The sequence below is a fragment of the Carassius carassius genome, chromosome 50, assembly GCF_963082965.1.
Source record: "Carassius carassius chromosome 50, fCarCar2.1, whole genome shotgun sequence".
NCBI lineage: Eukaryota > Metazoa > Chordata > Actinopteri > Cypriniformes > Cyprinidae > Carassius > Carassius carassius.
In genome coordinates this window covers 10,108,351-10,131,578 of record NC_081804.1, presented here as the reverse complement: position 1 = coordinate 10,131,578, position 23,228 = coordinate 10,108,351, and the positions used below count along the sequence as shown (strand labels likewise).

The 23,228-nt window shown below is 36.9% G+C and overlaps 1 protein-coding gene across 1 annotated transcript; it reads left to right on the top strand.

Moving 5' to 3' along the window:
- The first annotated feature begins 737 nt into the window (after positions 1-737).
- LOC132133059 (tyrosine-protein kinase CSK-like) lies at positions 738-22,970 on the top strand. Its single transcript, XM_059545753.1, has 14 exons — positions 738-890; positions 984-1,407; positions 13,751-13,863; positions 13,985-14,098; positions 15,380-15,492; positions 17,545-17,764; positions 20,359-20,452; positions 20,581-20,646; positions 20,851-20,950; positions 21,034-21,124; positions 21,215-21,288; positions 21,449-21,644; positions 21,744-21,830; positions 22,234-22,970. The coding sequence occupies exons 3-14, from the start codon at positions 13,849-13,851 to the stop codon at positions 22,414-22,416; spliced, it is 1,353 nt and encodes a 450-aa protein (XP_059401736.1). The 5' UTR covers positions 738-890; positions 984-1,407; positions 13,751-13,848; the 3' UTR covers positions 22,417-22,970.
- The last annotated feature ends 258 nt before the right edge of the window (positions 22,971-23,228 follow it).

Below are 23,228 nucleotides of genomic sequence, written 5' to 3'. Positions count from 1 at the left end.
TTGATATAAATCATTCCTCCGTAGGAGTTTGCTTCTAAAATCTGACCACACTCTGTTGAGTAATTTAAAAAAAAATTCAAAAACGTTTTGTTTTTATCTGGTGATTTTCATTTTTGTGGCTTCTCCTCGATGATGTCTCTTGAGGTTTGAAGGGCTTTTGTTCAGTATCAAATATTGAAAGTTACTTTTTGGTTTCTTTCCACAGGTTTCCATTAATATGCCTTTTTCTTCACAAAAGCATGAGATAAAGGTTGTTAGCATTGCATAATTTTGCATTTATCTCTGCACTTGTTGTGTAAGTCAAGACACGATTCGGTTCTGGTTTAGATAACAACAACGTTACCATTAATTGTGAATTAGTGACATTTGTTCTGATATAGCTGGAAACCTTACAATGTCAACCTTTAAGTGTAAGGACTGAATAAATAAAGAGAATGGAAATATGACTTTATGACTGTTGTATTATTTACATTGACAATTCTGTATGAATTTAATGTCTTTGTCTTTGCAATTCTCTTTAAAAGCGCGTGCTGTCGCTCCAGTCTCCAAATGCGAAATTACGAATCCTACAACGGAAAAGGCTGCTTATAAATATTAATTATGTATAATGACGTTGCTTGGTAACCTTCTTGGAGCGTCCGCCTACGCAGTCTCATTAATATTGACGAGCCGTCATTATAACATTCGTAATTGGCCAGCAACCTGCCGCCCACCTACCAACGTCTTGCTATCATCAAATCACATCTCGTAAATTAATTAACATTCATAAGCTGAGCCTTCTCCGTAGTAGAATTATCAATGCACGCACATGCGCACTACGCACGGGGCTGTCTGAAGAAGTGCGTTTCCTTTTCAAGTGGCTGAATGCATGCATGCATGTATGTATGTGTGTGTGTGTGTGTGTGTGTGTGTGTGTGTGTGTGTGTGTGTGTGTGTGTGTGTGTGTGTGTGTGTGTGTGTGTGTGTGTGTGTGTAAAATACAGCTGTAGCCCCTGGGTGTGCTGCGCTTCCGTTACGCATACAAACGGCTCGCTTCAGGCGGCGTAACGTTGATCGAATTTTACCGTTTGTGAAACGCTGCAACAGTTGTGTTTTTAAGCCGAGCCGTTTGTTTCCTCACGCGCCATGTTTTCAAATTGAAGAGAATTCAGTCGCTGCAGTCTTTAACGGTTTTGGGGGATAATATTTGTATTCTAGGACGAGCTGGTCATCTTTTGTCTGCATTGATGTTAGAGTAAAGCTCTCTGGAAGATCCGTTTTGCTGAATGTGTGAGTGACTGCTTCTGAATCTTCTTTTGATACGATCTAGTGGGTTTGACCCACACATGGACTTAGTGGACACGCCTGAAACATCTCTAACTTTAAGGCTTTTGGACATCAAGGGCTGATCATCCACGGAACACATAGGTACTGTTTTGTATTATGTATTATGCCAATATTACAGCTTGATCTTAACCACCTTTTTGCTTCTTTCAACCTTCTGCATGTCTAAGAATGGGCACATTGTTTCTCAGTTTGAATGCGAGGGTCTGCTTCCCAGCTGTCCAAATAAGAGCCACTTGAGGCTCCTGCATTGGAGGTCATTCATGATTTGTTAATTGACTTAAAGCATCTGTGCAAGATGCTTTGGACTAGTCCCAGTTTGAGATGTATTGTCTCTTTGCAAGTCCTGATTGGATCAGCAGTGCTGTTGTCCATCAGCATCATCCTGGGATTGTTATGTTGTCATGGTTTTGTGAGTGTTTAATAACACCATCTGAATGTGGGATTGAACTGGAGATTTGGTGGCAGACACTCAATTCTTTATAGCTGTTAAGGGACACAAGGGTAGCATTTACTAGTAAACACATACAGTTTCAGTCACTTACGTTACATGTTATTTGAGCAAGAAAAAATTCCCATGATAAAAAGGCAGTTATTCAAATCATTGTAGAAAGGCTTCAGTGTGTTTTGCCTTCATTAATATTAATGAGATGGATTTAGAAAGGTTGAAATCCAAAGGTCACTTCCTTCTGTTAAAGTGCAGATTTTAAAGGACCAGTTCCCCAAATTGTCACTGTCATGTTTCAAATATGACTTTCTCTTTATTTACAATTTTTTTTAATGAATTTCCAGACCAAACTGAAAAAAACTGTTTTTTTACATAATAAAAATGAATGTGGACTGTAATGCTTAGGACAGTAAAAGTTTCATAAAAAGATTTCATATATCCAATGCACATTATTCCAGTGGTTGCCAGCAAACCTCTAAAATGGGCTAAAAAAAATGACTTTTATTTGACAAAATTGGTGGTGTTGGCAATTACGTGTCTTTTTACCCAGTTTATTATATGCTATGTTCAGGGACTTAAAATAAACATGAACTCAGATTATATTAATGTTCAAATTTATTTATATTTCAGCTAGTTGCCAACATTTCTCATTTTCATTTAGTATAAAATATATTAAATAATAAAATACTAAATAAAATCCATTTAACTTTATTTACTAAAATAACAAACTAAAACAGAAGTAAAATTCATAAAAATTATACAGACATTTAAAAATGACACAAAAATAAATAAATGAATTCATAAACGAACTAAAATTAATACTAAAATGTAAAATATTAGTAGAAACTATAATAGTATCTCAGTTATACTTAAAAAAAAAAACACTGCTTTTTTAATAATGTTGGTATTTAATAGTCATTAGCTCTTAAAGCTTCAGAGCATGGGAAGATTTTCAGGAAATAACGACTTAGATTTCAGTATGCTTCTACCTCAAGGAGTCATAATACTCGGAATATAGGGCAAAGTCATATGGATATTTTTAAGGTACTTTTATGGTGCTTTTGTGTGTTGGGGCTTCACAGACCCAGTTCCCATGTGTATTCTTTAAAAATGTACTTTTTACTTACTATAGCTTTGGAACAACATGAGATTTGAGAAGTTATGCTAGATTTGTAATATTTTTTTGGTTGAATTGTCAACTGGGCAGCCATTCTAGAATGTCTTCTTTGTCATCATTATATGTGTAACTATTTTCTGCCTTCATTCATTCTTTTTTCGCTTAAAACCGTATCAGCTGACCTTGTCATCTCAGAGATGGCCGTTAAAAGCAGAGCCCCTCTTTTGAAGAGCATGAAAACAGCACTTCCTGTTCAGTTCCTTTAATTCACACCAAAGAGCTGCTCAGTTGAGCTTGGTTGCATCTCAAAGTGTCTGTCAGAATTAATGTCTTTCTGTATTTCTGATTTCAGGGATTTCCCCTGCTTCTAAACTGCAGTCCTTTCAGCATTTTGTGGAGTACTTTTGTTTTACTACTTTAGTTTTTTTTTCTCATTTTCCAACAGTAGTCAGTTTTACATGTTCTCATATACTGCTCAGTTTTATAACAACACTTCCTTACAGAGCCTGACATGGGAAACTGATACCGCTCATTGCTGTCAAATCTCTTTGCAGTGTTATTTTGCCTTTCAAAATAAGGGGACAGATACTGTCCAGCTGCAAAAAGGACCATAAATGTTGTGTTATGTTATTTGCCAAGTCTTCTGTTAGAGGATCAGAGCTAAACTGAAGTTGTTCTAGTTTCATGTTTGGTTGTAGAGCTCACCTTGTTGATGCTGGTCATCTCTACTGTCACAGTGGCTTGTCAGTAGATGACAGAGCAGTGTAATTAAGCATCAAAGGGAGCTGGAGGAGCAGCTCTGCCCAGAGGGGAGAGCGTTTGCTGGGTCAAGCTGATGTGAGACGCCCCCTGCCATGACACTGTGGAGCTTAAAAAGCCTTGTGGTAACAGAACTGAAGGAAATAACTGGGTATTATTATGAAGGCTAATGATATACACCCAATGTGACCCTCATTTACTGGGGTCTTTGTTTTTTTAAATAATAATCTCCAATCTTATGAGAAAAATTTACTATAAGGTGGATATATATATATATATATATGAGTAATCTCACTTTACTTAGTTCACATCATTTTTAGGTTTATGAAATTTATATAATTTATATTTTTTCTATTTCTATTTGTAATAATAAATTAATGCTTTTTATTTGTTAAAACTAAATATATTCAGTAATATTTTATCATATAATGATAATATTTCAGAATGAAAATGGTTATTCTCTCAGTATCCTCCCCTACACTGCATTTCCCTGTGGCCTTTGTAGGAATGCTTTGTCTTCCATCACCATGGAAATTTGTGCATGAATATTAATGACATGCATGAGCAATTTCTTGGTGGGCCTCCCATATGATCACAGTGTCCATGAGGATTATTACTAAAATAACCTGTATATAAATATGTAATTATTTTGTTGAACAGTATAGTGGCTTTTTGTTACTGCAATTAATTATTAATAATGTTTAACATGATCTAAAATGAAGGTTATTATTTATAAATTAAAGGCCACATAATTCAAAAATTATATATATATATATATATATATATATATATATATATATAATATACACAATTTAAATGCTATCAATTTTGAATCACGGGGCCAGTTTTCTTTTTTTTTACTTCATGTTTTTGAAAGAATGACCAATGCTGTGTTTATTTGATCGCAAATGCAATATATCTAAATAAAATAAATCTAAATAAAATAAATCTATTTGCATATATTTTAAAATGTAGTTTCTTCCTTACCTGAATTTTCAGCAGCCCTTTTGTTTTGTGTGTATTATTTTAATTTGTTTATTAAGAAGATGAGATGATAGCATGGCTGTGTGTGCTCAGTTTGGTCTTATCAGCTTCCAAGTAAGCAATCTCATGAAACTTTTGTGTGATGTGCAGAATATAGTTGAGCAGAATACCTGAGGTCACAATCTCTCAACCTGCTGGATCTTGCCCTAGCGCACAAGAATCCCACATATCATAATGCTGCTTTTCACTTATATCATTTTCATCTTCTCATACACATTCAGCGGCACAAATGCAATGATTGCCTTTACAAAAAATAGTACAATTGTGGTACAGTAACTGTTTCAGATGGAATCATCATGATTATCATATTAATGTACAATTATTTTTGTCATTGAAAGATTGTTTCAGCATATTTTGTTAACATCAGAAGGATTGGATTAGGATTTCTTTTTGTCTATCTAACTAATGTCTGTGCTATACTGTAACTTTCCTATATCTATGTCATAACTACAGACTAAAGCAGTTTTGTTCAGTGAAGCCTTTCTGAAGAACCTTGAAGATCATCAAATATATGTGAATGAATGCCTGATATTGAGCATGGATACAAACCCTGACACATTAGAACTTCATAACGGATCTAAAAATAGAGAGCATATCTCAGCGGCCCTCCTGAAACATACTGACTGTACTCATTAAATGAACATGCTGAAAGATGCTCCATTTGTGGCTGAATGGGAGGACTGAAGAGCATCCAAGCATTGGGGTAGGATCGTACGCTGACCCATAGAAGTATTTTGTAAGCGTTCTAATAGATCAGATGTTTTGTTAAGAGGATATGAAGTAGATGGGTTTAGGGGATGAAAGGCTGTGAGGCTGGAATCCACTCTATCTCTGAGCACATCACGTCTCTGTTCTCTCTCATTGAAGTTGTTTTCCTGGTTCCTCGTGTGGCCTGAAGGAAACAGTCATGCCTCCCTAGTCCCCTACTGAGTCTCACTGCTGCTCTCACACGTGCTTCGCTTTGAACACAACAGTATAAATCACAGTGTATGACGTTTTGTGTGACATTTAAAGGCATTTGGTTTAATAGCCTGCAGGCTTTGTTTCAGGAACAAACTGAAAAGATGATCAGGACGGCCTCTGTATAGCCCCTGTATAGGACCCGGCATATTGCCGGAAAATTGCTGGGTCGCCTTCTGTGTGAAAGCAACCACGTCCCGGGATTGATTCCGGCATTGAACCCGGGTCGGGGACCTAGTAACATCCCAGGACGAGCGCTGTTTGAACAAAAGCTAGATCTAATGCCGTGTCGAAGTGATTACACACGTTATCTCGCGACTCTTTTACCGGCTGTTTTGAAGGAAGATCAACGTTCGCGACGAAAAAATATGTACAAACTGTAATGAAGCAATGATCAGTTAGTTCTTCACTTTCCGCGCTGACGCCGAGATCGTTCGCTTGTTTCAGTGAAAGTATAACGTGCCTAACGTTTTCGACTCGTACATTACACGTCACGCCCTGATGTCACGTGTCGTTACGGGATCTTTACGGGTTGTGTATGAAAGTACCACATATCCCGGGTAATCACTGGCAGTGTGAAAGTGCAAAATCTAGCGACCCGGGAACAATTGCCGGAACACTTTACCCGTGTATTTGCCGGAATGGCAGTGTGAAAGGGGCTTATGAGAGGTAAAGTGGGTCTGGAAAAGTCATTAACCATAATTAATTAATCATAAATGAATGGAATCTTAGACATGATAAAGTCTAAAGTTAATGTGTATGACTGTGTATACACACACACACACCAGTAATCTAAAAAGAAAAAAATATTTTTTTTTACATTTTAACAAATTTAATAGATTGTAAATCATTTTTGCATTTATATTTGCTTGATTTAAACTTAATTGGTTTAATAATAACATTAATTATTTTCAAAAATCAAAGATGAAGTGGAATATTAAAGTGGAAACTTCCTGCTATACGGCTGTGTTGACCTTGGACCTCAGAAAACACAGTGGACCAACACCAGCAGATGACAACACCAGCAGATTCCACAAAGTGGAATATTAAGAATATTACTATATTTTACCAAATTAATAGTGGTTTCAAACTTATTACAGGTGCTGGTCATATAATAAGAATATAATCAAAAAGTCGATTTATTTCACTAATTCCATTCAAAAAGTGAAACTAGTATATTATATTCATTCATTACACACAGACTGATATATTATTCTATAATATATTATTAAAATTCTTTTAATTTTGATGATTATAACTGACAACTAATGAAAATCCCAAATTCAGTATCTCAGAAAATTAGAATATTGTGAAAAGGTTCAGTATTGAAGACACCTGCTGCCACACTCTAATCAGCTAATTAACTCAAAACACCTGCAAGGCCTTTAAATGGTCTCTCAGTCTAGTTCTGTAGGCTACACAATCATGGGGAAGACTGCTAACTTGACAGTTGTCTAAAAGACGACCATTGACACCTTGCACAAGGAGGGCAAGACACAAAAGGTCATTGCAAAAGAGGCTGGCTGTTCACAGAGCTCTGTGTCCAAGCACATTAATAGAGAAGCGAAGGGAAGGAAAAGATGTGGTAGAAAAAAAGTGTACAAGCAATAGGGATAACCCATAGACTGTATAAAAACATGGACGTAGTGTCTGTGACGTCACCCGTAGTCTCCTGAAGGGTGTTTTTGAAGCCTAAAGTGTGTAGAGCAGCGTGTCACCGCGCGACTCTGCCGGACAATCAAAAATGGGCAAAAAGGCAGGAGCTAGTTGCTGAAGCCACACCCACCTAGCACGACGGCAGTGTCAGCAGCGGCAATCCACCTGTCACTCAAGTGGCTACGCCCTTAATTATGCAGAACTTTAAGTCTTAATATAATTTAAACGGATGAGTTATAAATAAAATTCACCCCCTCACAGTTGTCATGAAGGGCAAAATTAGCTATTTAGACCAAAATCATTTTTTTAACCAGGCTGTAAACATTTTTTTTCCTGCTGTAAAGTTGGGCATTTTAACATGGGGAGTCTATGGAACTGACTCCCTTTTGCAGCCAGCCTCAAGCGGCCAGTCGATGAATTGCGGTTTTAGTCACTTCCTTATTGGCCTCACGAGAGAGAGCGGGAGGTTGGCGCTCGAGATAACCGCACCCTGGAAAGGATTGTGAAACAAAACCCATTCAAAAATGTGGGGGAGATTCACAAAGAGTGGACTGCAGCTGGAGTCAATGCTTCAAGAACCACTACGCACAGACGTATGCAAGACATGGGTTTCAGCTGTCGCATTCCTTGTGTCAAGCCACTCTTGAACAGCAGACAGCGTCAGAAGCATCTTGCTTCAAAAAGGACTGGACTGGACTGCTGCTGAGTGGTCCAAAGTTATGTTCTCTGATGAAAGTCAATTTTGCATTTCCTTTGGAAATCAGGGTCCCAGAGTCTGGAGGAAGAGAGAAGAGGCACACAATCCACGTTACTTGAGGTCCAGTGTAAAGTTTCCACAGTCAGTGATGGTTTGCAGTGCCATGTCATCTGCTGGTGTTGGTCCACTGTGTTTTCTGAGGTCCAAGGTCAACACAGCCGTATAGCAGGAAGTTTTAGAGCAATTCATGCTTCCTGCTGCTGACCAACTTTATGGAGATGCAGATTTCTTTTTCCAACAGGACTTAGCACCTGCACACATTCCCAAAGCTGTCAGTACTTGGTTTAAGGACCATGGTATCCCTGTTCTTAATTGGCCAGCAAACTCATCTGACTTTAACCCCATAGATTATGGAAAGAGGAAGATGCGATATGCCAGACCCAAGCATGCAGAAGAGCTGAAGGCCACTATCAGAGCAACCTGGGCTCTCATAACACCTGAGCAGTGCCACAGACTGATCGACTCCATGCCACGCCGCATTGCTGCAGTAATTCAGGCAAAAGGAGCCCCAACTAGTATTGAGTTCTGTGCATGCTCATACTTTTAATTTTTATACTTGTTAGTTGGCCAAGATTTCTAAAAATCCTTTTTTGTATTGGTCTTAAGTTATATTCTAATTTTCTGAGATACTGAATTTGAAAATGTATGTGAAATATTAAGTTTGCGGCATAGAATCTTTCAAATAAGTTTAAGAGTTTTTACACACAGTCTGTTATTGTGGGGATATTTTCACGCCCCTAAACATGACGTGCCACGGAACAAAACATGATTTGTTGTTTTATCTGTCAGTCAAATGGCCTTAGCCATTCAAAGCGGCCAAGGTTCCCAGACCTTCTGCCATCAGACTGAAGGTCTGGCTATGCGAGACTACTCAATACCTTTACTAAACACTTATGCTTGTTGTGCAGTTGCATAAAGGATTTTTAAGGATAATTTAAGTTGTCCTTAAAACCAAAGTCGATGTCCATTTGACTCAGCCTTGATAAAGCCGGGTTGGAGTGTCCAGTTCTGGCGTACAAAGACACTTTTGTCAAAGTCTGGTTCTGCATCATACCCTCTAGAAACTTCCGTAGACCTGTCATCTTCAAGCCACCAGAGTTTCCTGTTTAGTGCCAGTAAATTGCCTGCTGGCCGCCAAAAGTCTGCTGCAAGTTTTTAGAGATTCAAGGAATGAAAAGTTCTCTTGTGCGAGGCGTAGCCCTGCCGATGCAGTCCTTAAACAATGATATCATTTATAACAAGGGTTTTGCCAAGGCACACCCCAAAATTGTTTCTGATCACAGAATAGCCTCATTGATTTTGATTGGTGGATGCATTCCTCTTTGAGTGTCAAACTCTTGTTTTCTAAATTAACTGTATTTGTGATTGGATATTGCTCAGGTTTGGCAGTAATCTGCTTTTTTGATGTGGCACACATTTTATTTATTTAGGTGTTTTCACATGATCATCATTCATCATTTGTTTCCCTCTGTTACGGTTGTTTAGGGTGAGCTTATACTCACTAATACCATCTGGATGATTTCCACAGCTTCATGTCAGTGTGACAGTCAAGTTATTTAATGCAAGTCTGTTAATTCACATTTTTCGGGTTAGCATATAATTTAAATTTGTTTATAGGTGGTTGCTAATGTGTTATGTGCAGACCCTTTAATGAAAATCAATGGGATTTTTTTTGTTTTGTTTTATCATCTTTCATGCTAGAGTACAATTTCAGATTGAGTTCTGTACCAAAAGTGTATTGCTTGAGGTTAGAGGTACTGTTCACATCTCTAAAACGAATATATGTGTTAAATGATGTATGTGATGATGAGTAATAATAATGAACGCCTTAGCAAAAAGCACTAATAAAGTGTCTTGTTAAGCACAGGTAGCTTCAAATGACAAACATTTGGATTATGAGTGAGTGATATTAATAGCTCATTGCATTTTTTGGCAAGTGCTGTAAAGAGGAGGTTAGTTCAGTTGAAACAAAATGTCTTCCTGCCACTTCTTGCAGACAACTTGTGGCATTTTTTTTATTGCACAGTTCATTTCACATATAAAATTAGGTTATCAGAGCAGCAGGTGTAGACTGTTTTTAAAGGAAAGTGTGTTATATTCTCACTGTGAGGGCTTCTGTGGATTGTTGGTGCCCCTTTTGCTGTCTGCTACTCTTACCAGTACCCTTCAACCCATAGTGCTCATCACTCACCGATGCCTGCGTACCAATACAGGAAGACCATTTTAGTCTCAGCAGCTCATGCAGGAAGTGACTTCATGTTGTGGAGCTTGCTGCAGCTTTCAAGCCAGAGATACTTTGAACTGAATAGATTGGCAGTCAGTGTTGGTTGACATATTAAAGAGGTCAACGCGCTCAGAGTCATATCATATCTAGTTCACAAGCATGCCGCATACACTGCACTTCTTCTGAAAATATTGTGGGAGGATTAAACTGGTGTGAATTTCATTGTTCCACGCAAAGAATGATAGAAAACTTGCAAATGCCTGCAAATGGTATCAAAACACACTTGCATAGACTTTAAAGTCAACAAAACACAGCCTATTTACTTTCTTAATGACCGTTCCTTACCGTATTGTGCACGAATTAATGGCATCGATGAATAAAATCCAGTCCCGCACCTTCTCTTCTCGTTGGATTTTCTGTTTTGCTCAGAAATACATCACATTATGAAACAAAATAGGTTGGGAATGCTGTTTTATGTGGACTTTTAAAGCACTTTTTCTGTGTAATAGATTATTTGTTAGATTTCAGCCTAGAACTAATTGCTCGGTTGCAGCTACGATTTCTGTTAATGTCGAGCAGAAATGTTTCTGGTACATTTGGTTTCTGATTCCAGGTGTTGTTAAATTCCCGTGAGAAATCGTCCAGAAAATCTGCCTGCTAATTTGTTCCCATGAGGGTGTTATTTGAGGATGGCAGACTCGCATGTGTCATTTGTTTTAGTTTGTTCAGAAGTTTCTTCTCCCTACAAAACTTGTCATAGTGGAAAGAGAGCGATAATAACTTTCAGATTCACATTGCTCATCACCAGGAAAGTGAAACTTTTTTTTTTTTTTTTTTTTTACTTCTCATTTCTGGTGTTCTCAATTCTCAAGCTGTGGTGTGAGCTTAATTTTTTTCGTAGTAATTATATTTTTATTTGTGATACACCACAGCTTTATTTAACCTCATGTTAAGATGAAGAAAAAAGTCTCACAGAGCCAGATCTTTGAGTTAACAGAACTAGATCTAATCTGGTGGCGACTTGGACCTGAAGAATCAGTCTGGCATTGAAACATCTGATTGACCCGCATATTTATCTGAAATCTGCCGCAATAATAGACCAGCATGAAAAGAAAAAAAAGTGTATCACAGCTTTAATGTTATTTAGTTTATTTAATTTCACATATTTTAGTATCTCGACAGTCTCCAAAAAATGGATGTACAAAAAACCCTGAAAGTGGGTGTGTGTGTGAGTGTGTGTACAGTCGTGGCCAAAAGTTTTGAGAATTACATAAATATTGGAAATTGGAAAAGTTGCTGCTTAAGTTTTTATAATAGCAATTTGCATATACTCCAGAATGTTATCAAGAGTGATCAGATGAATTGCATAGTCCTTCTTTGCCATGAAAATTAACTTAATCCCAAAAAAACCTTTCCACTGCATTTCATTGCAGTCATTAAAGGACCTGCTGAGATCATTTCAGTAATCGTCTTGTTAACTCAGGTGAGAATGTTGACGAGCACAAGGCTGGAGATCATTATGTCAGGCTGATTGGGTTAGAATGGCAGACTTGACATGTTAAAAGGAGGGTGAAGCTTGAAATCATTGTTCTTCCATTGTTAACCATGGTGACCTGCAAAGAAACGCGTGCAGCCATCATTGCGTTGCATAAAAATGGCTTCACAGGCAAGGATATTGTGGCTACTAAGATTGCACCTAAATAAACAATTTATAGGATCATCAAGAACTTCAAGGAAAGAGGTTCAATTCTTGTAAAGAAGGCTTCAGGGCGTCCAAGAAAGTCCAGCAAGCGCCAGGATCGTCTCCTAAAGAGGATTCAGCTGCGGGATCGGAGTGCCACCAGTGCAGAGCTTGCTCAGGAATGGCAGCAGGCAGGTGTGAGCGCATCTGCACGCACAGTGAGGCCAAGACTTTTGGAATATGGCCTGGTGTCAAGAAGGGCAGCAAAGAAGCCACTTCTCTCCAAAAAAACATCAGGGACAGATTGATCTTCTGCAGAAAGTATAGTGAATGGACTGCTGTGGACTGGGGCAAAGTCATATTCTCCGATGAAGCCCCTTTCTGATTGTTTGGGGCATCTGGAAAAAGGCTTGTCCGGAGAAAAAAAGGTGAGCGCTACCATCAGTCCTGTGTCATGCCAACAGTAAAGCATCCTGACACCATTCATGTGTGGGGTTGCTTCTCATCCAAGGCAGTGGGCTCACTCACAATTCTGCCCAAAAACACAGCCATGAATAAAGAATGGTACCAAAACACCCTCCAACAGCAACTTCTTCCAACAATCCAACAACAGTTTGGAGAAGAACAATGCATTTTCCAGCACGATGGAGCACCGTGCCATAAGGCAAAAGTGATAACTAAGTGGCTCGGGGACCAGAATGTTGAAATTTTGGGTCCATGGCCTGGAAACTCCCCAGATCTTAATCCCATTGAGAACTTGTGGTCAATCCTCAAGAGGCGGGTGGACAAACAAAAACCCACTAATTCTGACAAACTCCAAGAAGTGATTATGGAAGAATGGGTTGCTATCAGTCAGGATTTGGCCCAGAAGTTGATTGAGAGTATGCCCAGTCGAATTGCAGAAGTCCTGAAAAAGAAGGGCCAACACTGCAAATACTGACTCTTTGCATAAATGTCATGTAATTGTCGATAAAAGCCTTTGAAACTTATGAAGTGCTTGTAATTATATTTCAGTACATCACAGAAACAACTGAAACAAAGATCTAAAGCAGTTTAGTAGCAAACTTTTTGAAAACTAATATTTATGTAATTCTCAAAACTTTTGGCTACGACTATACTCCCAAAACAAGAAGTGAGCTAATTTGTGATTATTATCCTATATAAAGTTTCTGACGATTTAAAAGATCCATTATTGGTCATATAGGTTCATCAGCAGTGTTGGGGGAAGTTACTTTTAAAAGTGATGCATTGCAATATTACATTGCCTGACTCCTAGAAAAATTTTTTTTTAACTAGTTACTTGAAAAAAGTAAACCGATTACGTAACCCGTGTTATTTGAAGTGCGTTACCCCCAACACTGTTCATCAGTATATTTAGCTTTAGTCTAGGCTATAGGTAGAGGCTTTTCCAAGTGTAAAGTGTTTGTTTTAAGGCTGGCTTGATGCCCTCTGCTCACACTGAATATTTAACAGGCTTTTTCAAGCCTGCTTGCTGCTCAGCCCTTCTTCCTGTCTGAGGCATCGGAAAATCTACAGCCGCCACTTCCCCTTTGAAAGTGTGTGTGCTTGAACCTTATTTGCTGGTAAACTGTGTTTGCTGACATGCTTGGTAAATCTAATTTTGAGTCATTGTTTAAATTTGTCTTACGTGTAACCCCTTTTCAGGATTTAGTATTGTTTTTGCAAGTGTTAATGTTTTTAAGTGATGGATTAAATGGTATTATTATTTGAATTTAAAGTGCTTTCAATAATGAATAAATGTATTTTTTTTTAATTCATAGATCTTTGGCCAGTTCTGGCTGCAGCTGTACGCCTCAGCCTCAGCTCTGATGTTACCGGCTGAAACGGGTCGACTGTGAGAGGACGACTTCCCTCAGCTATGTCTACCTTTGAGGTAACGCAAACCTTGAAATGTTGCCATTAGGATGTTATATAAATCATGACTTTATTTCATTTATACAGCATCTTGTGTTGACATCAAGGGCTTTTCCTTATTATCCCATTCCCCTCTCTAGACAGTCTGGCCTCCGGGCACTGAGTGTGTGGCCAGGTACAACTTCCCTGGAACGGCTGAGCAGGACTTGCCTATGTGCAAAGGGGATGTCCTTACTATAATTGGAGTAACTAAGGTAAATTTCTGAAATGTAAGAATGACATGTATTTAGTCCCTCAAAATTATCCTTTTAATTTTAAAATGTAAAAGATAAAACTGAATTTAATTACTGAAAACAGTAATATTGTAACATATTACATTTTCAAAATGTGGTTGAATAAATTTGAACATATTTTAAAATGTAATTTATCCCTGTGATGCAAAGCTGAATTTCAGCAGCCATTCCTCCAGTTTTCAGTGTCACATTATCCTTCAGAAATCATTCTAATATGCTGATTTTCTGTTGGAGAAACACTCGTTTTATTTTCAATATTGAGAACAGTTGTGCTGCTGAATTTTTTTTGTTGAAACGGATTTTTTTTTTTTTTTTTAGGATTCCTTGATAAATAGTTCATAAAACAGCATTTATTTGAAATAGAAATATTTAGAATATTTACCAACATTATAAATGTATTTCTCTATGGTATTTCCTATGAATTATTGATTATATTTAATTAATTCTCTCTGTGAAAACTTACCACAAACATTTGACAGTAAAGTATTTGTAAAGATTTTAGAGGAAATGTGTGCCAACAAAGTATATTTTAAAGGCATACTTAACATAAGTATGCTCTGGTGTTGCAGGAACACAGTATTGAGGCTGTTTTTGTTCAGACCAATGTAAAATTCAACCCATGTTTTTACCCCGCTATGAACTGAAGATAATGCATTATAAAAATCGAAACAGTAAAATGTATTTATTTATATATTTTTCTAATTTATTGCTTAGAATTGTTTCAATTAATATATTAATTAATACTTTTGGCTTTTAAAGTCTGAAAAGTGTATCATATAAAACCTTTTGTTTTTGTGAAAACTCTCATCTGAACTGTAAATCATGCGTTTTACAGTCATTTTACAGTTTAACATATTACTGTAGACATTGCCCTTCCGCTCTCATACGGTAGTAATTTTATTTGTGCAGGTCTTAAAAAAGCTCTCAAAAGGTCTTACATTTGAGCTTAAAAATCCTTCAGAAACCCTGGTACAGTGAAAGTGAATAGGAACTAGGGGCTGCCATGGTCCCAAAATGGCTTGAAAATATCATAAATGTGCCATACAATAGATAAGTCAGGTATAAATGTTTACTGTATTGAAATGTGCAACGTGAACATCCTGCTAAATATCTTGTTTTGTGGTTTTACATAAGAAATTGTCATATGGGTTTGGAATGACATGAAGGTTAAATATAAAAGAACACATTTTCATTTTAGGGCAGCTGTTCATTTACAATTGGTTTGCTGGTGCTTCCTTCCAGGATCCAAACTGGTACAAAGCTAAAAACTCAGCAGGACGAGAGGGTACCATACCAGCAAACTACGTTCAGAAGAGAGAAGGAGTGAAATCAGGCGGTAAACTGAGTCTCATGCCGTAAGTACATAGTTCAATGCTTTTTATATATATAAGATAGTTTTGTGTTCACTGATCTTTACTTAAATTATAAGAGAGAGTGTTTATACATACAAACAATAGCATGCTATATTTATCACTGATATAATCAGAGATCACCTACTATAGTATATCTGTAATAATACACAAATGTCTTCCTGCTTTCTGGTCCACCACAACAAACCAAGGACTCATTTGAATCGGCCAGCTGTTTAAAAAAGCAAGGAGAAATCAGAGTGTTATACAAATGGCAGCACTCAGGCCAGTGGAAAATGTCCTTCTCTCACCATGTGATATGCAAAGGCCAGAGACATGCATCACAATTAGGGTTCAGTCGTAAGAGAGCATGTGATATTCTTCAATTACTTGCTGCTTTTAGAAGAAACAATGGATATAATGAAGCTGATGTCTCAGTTTTATTTAGCATGGCAAGACAAGCTTAGCTTGCAGCGTCGAGTCCTTCAAACCTTATGTATGGGATCGGGATGTCTGCTTTTAGCCATTTGTAATGGAAGGTTTAGTTTTAGATGTGTTTGTCTTTAGCATAGTATGACAGTAGAGGTCGTTTTTTTTGCTGTCTAGTCTTTGGTAAGTGCACAGCTTTGGTTTATTTTCAATGGTGTGTATGTATATGTGTGGGTAATTGGGAGATACAGATTGGATGTTTGTCATGCCAGGGAAGCCGCAGAAGGGCCAGGCAAGGCCAGCACTTCTTTTGGAAGCCTGTAATTTAGCTTCCATTTCTCAGTCTTGTGCACAAAGTTATGTATTTGAATCAGTGTTTTTTACTAGATTTTCCCGATAGTTGGTCCTACGGTGACACATTTGAGTGTTTTTGAGGTCAAATACCATTACAGCAACACTGTTTGTAGTGATTCAAAGTGTTAACACAAGTTTGAGAGTTTTTTTTTTTGGACTGATTCGTTAAAAGAACCACCAAATGAGAGACATTCTGAATCGGACTGCGTTTATTAATTTTATCTGAAGCATTTTTCAAATGAGGAACATCACAAGCAATTTGTCATAATTTAAAATTATGAATAATATTATTATTATTATTTCAGTACAGTTTTCTCTCATCATTCAGTCAAGACTGCATACTAAAAACAATGCAATATTTGTGACATTGGTTTTTTTCAATCTCTTGTTTTAAATATATTCAGAAGAACAACTTCATTAAATAATTTTAAAGCATTTGACTGATTTAAATTGATAATCTGTGAATTAATGAGTCTTTCTGACTCGATTAATTAAAAGAACTGACTCTTAAGAGTCATTTGCGAATCAGAATACAGTGATTTAATTAATACGGTAAATTCATAACTGAAATAGATTTTATGTTAAAAACAATTTTTGGGACACATTTGATCTTTTTAAATGAAAAATACAGCAACCGTTTTGTTGTTGTTGTTGTTGTTTTTTGCATTAAATGTTAACTCACAAATTCAAAGTCTCTTTCATCAGTTAATTTACAGAAACAGCTCATATCATTAATTTGCGAATTAGACTACATTTATTCATTTAGCATTTATCCAGAATTTAGGCAATTAGACAATATCAAATTAAAAACATGTCAGATTCATGATTCAAAGCGCAACACGATTCAAAATGATAACTTTGTGGGTTCATGAGTCTTTTTGACCTATTCATTAAAAGAACTGGCTGATGTTAACTCCACATTAACATTTATTTATATAGCAAACACTCTTATTCAAACATCACAAAACTGTTTGTTATAATAATTAAAAAACAGTATTTTTGGCCTCTTCATTGAATATTGAATCAAAGCATCAGACTGATTCAAAACAGTAAATTCTGGGTTCATTAAATGAACTAGCTCATGAGAGTCATTCGTTAGTAAGTGTGGAACTGTGTAATGCTTACAGATTTTATTTATGCACTTTACACTTTATAAAGTTCATCAACTGACTGAAAACTCCTCTTCATCAGACCACAGGAACACAAAGTATGTAATGATATGACTAGTAAAAGTTGAACAGAGCAAACGAATGTCCTTTATCTGTGGTCACTCAGATGGTTCCATGGAAAGATCACACGTGAGCAGGCCGAGAGGCTGCTTTACCCCCCAGAGACAGGCCTCTTCCTGGTGCGTGAGAGCACAAACTACCCTGGCGACTACACCTTGTGTGTCAGCTGCGATGGCAAGGTGGAGCATTACCGCATCATCTACCACAACAGCAAACTGTCCATTGATGAGGAGGAGTACTTTGAAAACCTCATGCAGCTCATGGAGGTGAGGGTTGTTGGCTTATGACCTGGTTAAAGTTGTTGTTTTCTTAACTACGAGGTCTATTTATGGTCTTATGGGTGATTGGTAAAATGCTTACAGTAAATGGTCAGCACAAGTACATTCCAAAGTTAGCCCAGTGGGTTGTGAAACCAACAGGCTTCTTCCTGTGAGTCCTCTCACCGCCTCCGTCAACATTTTCAAATTGATCACCACACAGATACAAAAATAGCCCTAACAGGAAGTCAGTCCACATCAGACGTACTGGCTACAGACATGGACCAAGCATTTACGATAGACTCCAAGAAACAATTTTATACAGGCAAACCTTGTGCTTTGAGGTCAAAGGTTCAGTCCAGGCTTGCTGGAGGAAATGACATTGCTAAACAAGAGCTGTGAAATTAAGCTTTTTCTAGTCGAATGTCACACTAACTCGCAGAACATTTCTTACATAACAGATTACCAGAGCAATATTATGGCACAGTGATGCATCAGATGTAATACCATGATATTTTGAAATATTAAGCATACCATGAAAAAACATTGATTGATTACTATTCATTAACCACTGTATTTACATGGAACTGTTTACAACATACTTTAGAGAAAGCAAACTGAAATGGGTATTCTTATATATAGTATAATATACTAAGAATAATAACAATAATGTTATTTTTATATATACTAAAAAAACTATATAGTAATTTTTTGCATATATAAAAATTACTTTAAATTTTCTGTAGTAATATATATTTATTAATTACTATATATATATATATATATATATATATATACTACACCACTTCCATTTTCATGTGCAAATCCACTTTGGCAACCAACGTACAAGCTTTTTATTGGATGCCAGAGTGTTGTTATATGGTTGCTAAGGTGTTCTGAGTGGTTTTAGCATTTCTGTGCAGATCATTGGGTGTTTTGGGTTGTTGCTAAGTGGCACATATTAGAAGAGTCCATCATTCATACTCTGGGCATTGCACACCTCATCATTTGATGTGACAATCAAGCCTGTAGCACGAGGCATGATGACTGCACCGCTAATGAAAAGGGAGGCTTAAAAAGAACTGCTTTACATAGATGTAGAATGTAAATAACTCATTTGTATAATTGTACATATCTTTTTTTTATTCCACTGTCCATTGGCCTCACTAGGGATGGTCTGTGTGATTAACCAGTGATCCTTCCTCGGTTTAGTGTTGATTGTACTGCTCTGGGTATTTTCGATTGAGGTCTGGGTGACTTTAGTGGTCAGAGGCCCTATGGGTTCCTCAAGTCTCTCCTCACCCTTTCTATTACGGAATTCCACACATTCTTTACTGTAATTTTGGCTACAGTCGCCCTCTCACTCTCTCCCTCCCACCCTTACAGACTCAGCTGAACATTTGTGCACTTTACAAAGAAGTGGACAAGTCTTAAACGGTCTACAATGAGCCTTTATGTTCATTGTGATTAAACGACCGCAGATGATATCCTTCCCACAATTCACAACTGATAAAATTCAACAGAAAACCAGTGGAGAGATATTCAAAATAAAAGCTGCAAATTGATACTGTCCACTGTTGTCTGTAATGGCTCATTAGTGCAAGTTTAACAGCTTTTTTTATTAAATTACTTTTATTCAGCAAGGACGCACTGAATTTATCAAAAGTGAAAGTAAAGATATTTATAGTTACAAAAGACTTACATTTAAAATAAAATTATATCTACTCCTCAAACAATCCTGAATAAAAAAAAACCATAACAAATGCAGCCTTTATTAGAAACATTAGAAAACCCTTACTGATCACAAACTTTAGATCATGACATTATTGTGTAGGCCACTAATAAAAATGTTTTTAAAACGTTTTTCAATATTAATTTTAATTCATGACAGTTCCTAACTTTAGAAACTGAAGTAATATTTGGTCAGGGACATTATTAGTGCGTCCAAGAATTGCTGCAGCGTTTGTTGGAGTGTAGTCTTGCAAATGTGTTGTTATTTTGAGCGCGCGTGTAACAGCGGCGCGCTCACACACACGCACGCTCCAGTTCCTGGAACAGTTGATAAGGAGGAAGTGACAAAGAGGAAACGAGCGCAGGTTCCAGATCATTTCAACCGTCCAATCGATGCCGTTTCTATCATGTAACAATATTATCTCATCGTCTGGCCTCGCGGTTATAGCGTCCAGACATATATAATCACAAACGCGTATTTCAGCACTGAAATGATAAGAATGTAGTCGCCTGTGTGGACGTGTTCATCTGAGAGGAAACGCAACGCACGCGGAATCAATAGAAGATGCATAAACAGCGACATCTGCTGGCCATCACACTTTACTGCTTTGGATGTGCTTATTCTTAAAACGTTTTAAAAGCACAATATATTTCATGAGTTATTGTCCATTTAAATAGCACGTTCAAGCCTCGTTTTAATTTTTACAGTTATATAAAGTGCATTTATTTGCATCTTGATTTCCATAATTTAGTCAAATGTTCATTTGTTCAAAATTAAATGTAGCATGGTATTAACATTAACAGTTTATCATTATACTTCCATGGTACTTCTTTTGTAAACTATCTTAACTTGTGTGTGTACATTTTAACAGCACTACACTAAAGATGCAGATGGACTTTGTACCAGACTTATCAAACCTAAACTCATGGAAGGGTCTGTGGCGGCCCAGGATGAGTTCTCGAGGAGTAAGATACTTCTTGACTATACTCGCATTTGAATTTCTCGATCTATAGTGAATTATGTTTCTGCATGGCTTCAAGGTTTGTTTAATGAAGGATATTTTAATAGGACCATTAATCGTCCTTGTCCACAGGTGGCTGGGCTCTGAATAGAAAAGAACTGAAGCTTAACCAGACTATTGGAAAAGGAGAGTTTGGAGGTACAGATGATTTTTTTTTTCTTTTGAGAAATATGACCTAGATCACTGAATCTAAATTAATTTGGTTCAGGACCAAGATGTGACTTTTTTTTAAGCTTATAAATGAATACAAAAGCTTATAAAAATGAACACGAATATATTAATAGCATCTTGAAGTACACTACATTAATTTATGCTCAAAAATATGCTCTTTTTGGTTCTTAGATGTGATGGTCGGAGACTACCGAGGCAAGAAAGTAGCAGTGAAGTGTATCAAACATGACGCAACGGCACAGGCCTTTGTTGCAGAGGCTTCTGTCATGACGTATGTCCTCCCCAATCAAATATAAAAATACGACTTTTAATATTTTTATATTCAAATATCAATATTCACGTTGATTGTTACAGGCAACTACGGCATACTAACTTGGTTCAGCTGCTGGGGGTGATCGTGGAAGAGAAGGGCAGCCTCTTCATTGTCACTGAGTATATGTCCAAGGTCAGTGTTGTCACAGAGAATTATGTATCCAGTATATGGATGTATGCATCTTTATAGCATGCGAAGCATTATTTTAATGTCTGTTTTCAGGGTAGTCTAGTGGACTATCTGCGCTCCAGAGGACGCACTGTTATTGGTGGAGACCGTTTGATCAATTTCTCTATGTGAGTTTCTTTTTTATCACATCTTTTATATATTTTTTAACCTTGGCACCCATCCTGCTTTGTCTGATCTGTAATTATAATATTAATAAATTATTTTTAAACAAAAGAGGCTGTCAATTTTTTACATTTTCAAATGTTTTCTTAATTTAATTTTTTTCAGGGATGTCTGCAAGGCGATGGAATATCTTGAGACGAATAACTTTGTGCACAGGGATCTGGCAGCTCGTAATGTTTTAGTGTCAGAAGACAACATAGCAAAAGTCAGTGACTTTGGCCTCACCAAGGAAGCATCCTCTACTCAAGATACAGCTAAACTCCCTGTTAAGTGGACTGCACCTGAGGCCTTAAGGGAGAAGGTGTGGTGTCCGCTTTGCTTTTTATATGTTCAAACAGAGATATCTTAAAAACCTCCTCTTCTTATCTTTTTGTTATTTCTGCCTGTCTGTCTGGAACAGATGTTTTCCACTAAGTCAGATGTATGGAGCTATGGCATCTTACTGTGGGAGATCTATTCCTTTGGTCGGGTACCTTATCCAAGAATTGTAAGTCTCTTCGAATCTGAGACATGACAAACATTACCAATAAAAAATACATTTGTGATCGTTTTTATATCATTTATAATTACATTTCATTTTGGTATTATTATTTCAATTACAGTTTTACTAATAATGTTCTAATTTAATTAATACTCTATAAAATGCTGGATTGTTTCAACCCAACCTTTGGTCAAATATGAAACAACCCGGCATATATATATATATATATATATATATATATATATATATATATATATATATATATATATATTAACTTAATTATAATATGTTTTAGTGTTTTGCAAGATTTCTGCACATGCCACATTATTTTATTCTACCAGTAGAGGACTCTGTGGTCTACATCAGCACATTTTTCCTAAATTGTGTCCTTCATCCTCTGTTCTTACAGCCACTGAAGGAGGTTGTCCCGCGTGTAGAGAAGGGTTACAAGATGGAGGCCCCAGACGGCTGTCCGGCGGTGGTGTATGACATCATGAAGCAGTGCTGGACTCTGGGCCCTTTGGAGCGTCCTAGCTTCAGAGAACTGAGACAGCAACTACAAGACATCATAGCCAACGAGCTATACCGATAAAAGACAAAAACTAATAGAAAAAAACACAAGACCACCTTCACGGGACCATTCCCATACAATCTGACCAAAATCTACTCCTAAAGCAGTGGACTTTTTTTTTTTTTTGCTTCGTTTTGCTTCGTTTTCATGGCTTGATTTTCTTAATTTTGGGGAGGCTGGCCTTCTCTACTACAACTCACCTCTTTTTGATTCATAAGATCCTTTGGCCTCCTCTGATATGTCCTCATACACTCCATTATTTTGGTCTTTTGATTAGCAAATTAGCAAAAAATTAGAAAAATCTGCTAATATCAACACACAATAAATGTCATGAGAAATGCTATATGACAAAACATTCGGATCCCATAAGACTTGTAACCAAAAACAATAATTGGCACTTATGGAAGACCGTATGCTCGATTGTTTTCTGTTCAACTGTTTTCAGTTCCAGTAGCCAATGAAATACACCAGAGAATTTTTCGTCCATTTCACAGTGCCTTTACACCAGAAGTCTGTCTCGCCCCAGAGCTTGTTTCTTTGTATTTTTTTAAATACATTGTTTAAAAGTGCTCGTATTTCCTGCTGTCTTGCACATCTTTTCAAACATTTGTCTGTCTGAGCCTCAAAACCCCAAAGGATGAATATAAACTTTGAAAGAAATGTGGCTGGTGTGGAAGCCAGAATGCTTTAAGAATAATAATTATAATAAAATCATAATAAAACTGAGAAATTATACGAAAAGGTCACAAAAACAGATCAGATAAATATTTGTGATGTATTATACATTGACTTTTGCGAAGGAATTATAATTTTTTTTTTTTAGTGTTTGTAAT

Coding starts and splice junctions, on each gene's coding strand:
- LOC132133059 (XM_059545753.1), top strand. Junction 14,099..15,379: donor CTATAATTGGAGTAACTAAG/GTAAATTTCTGA, acceptor GCTTCCTTCCAG/GATCCAAACTGGTACAAAGC. Junction 21,289..21,448: donor CGTTTGATCAATTTCTCTAT/GTGAGTTTCTTT, acceptor AATTTTTTTCAG/GGATGTCTGCAAGGCGATGG.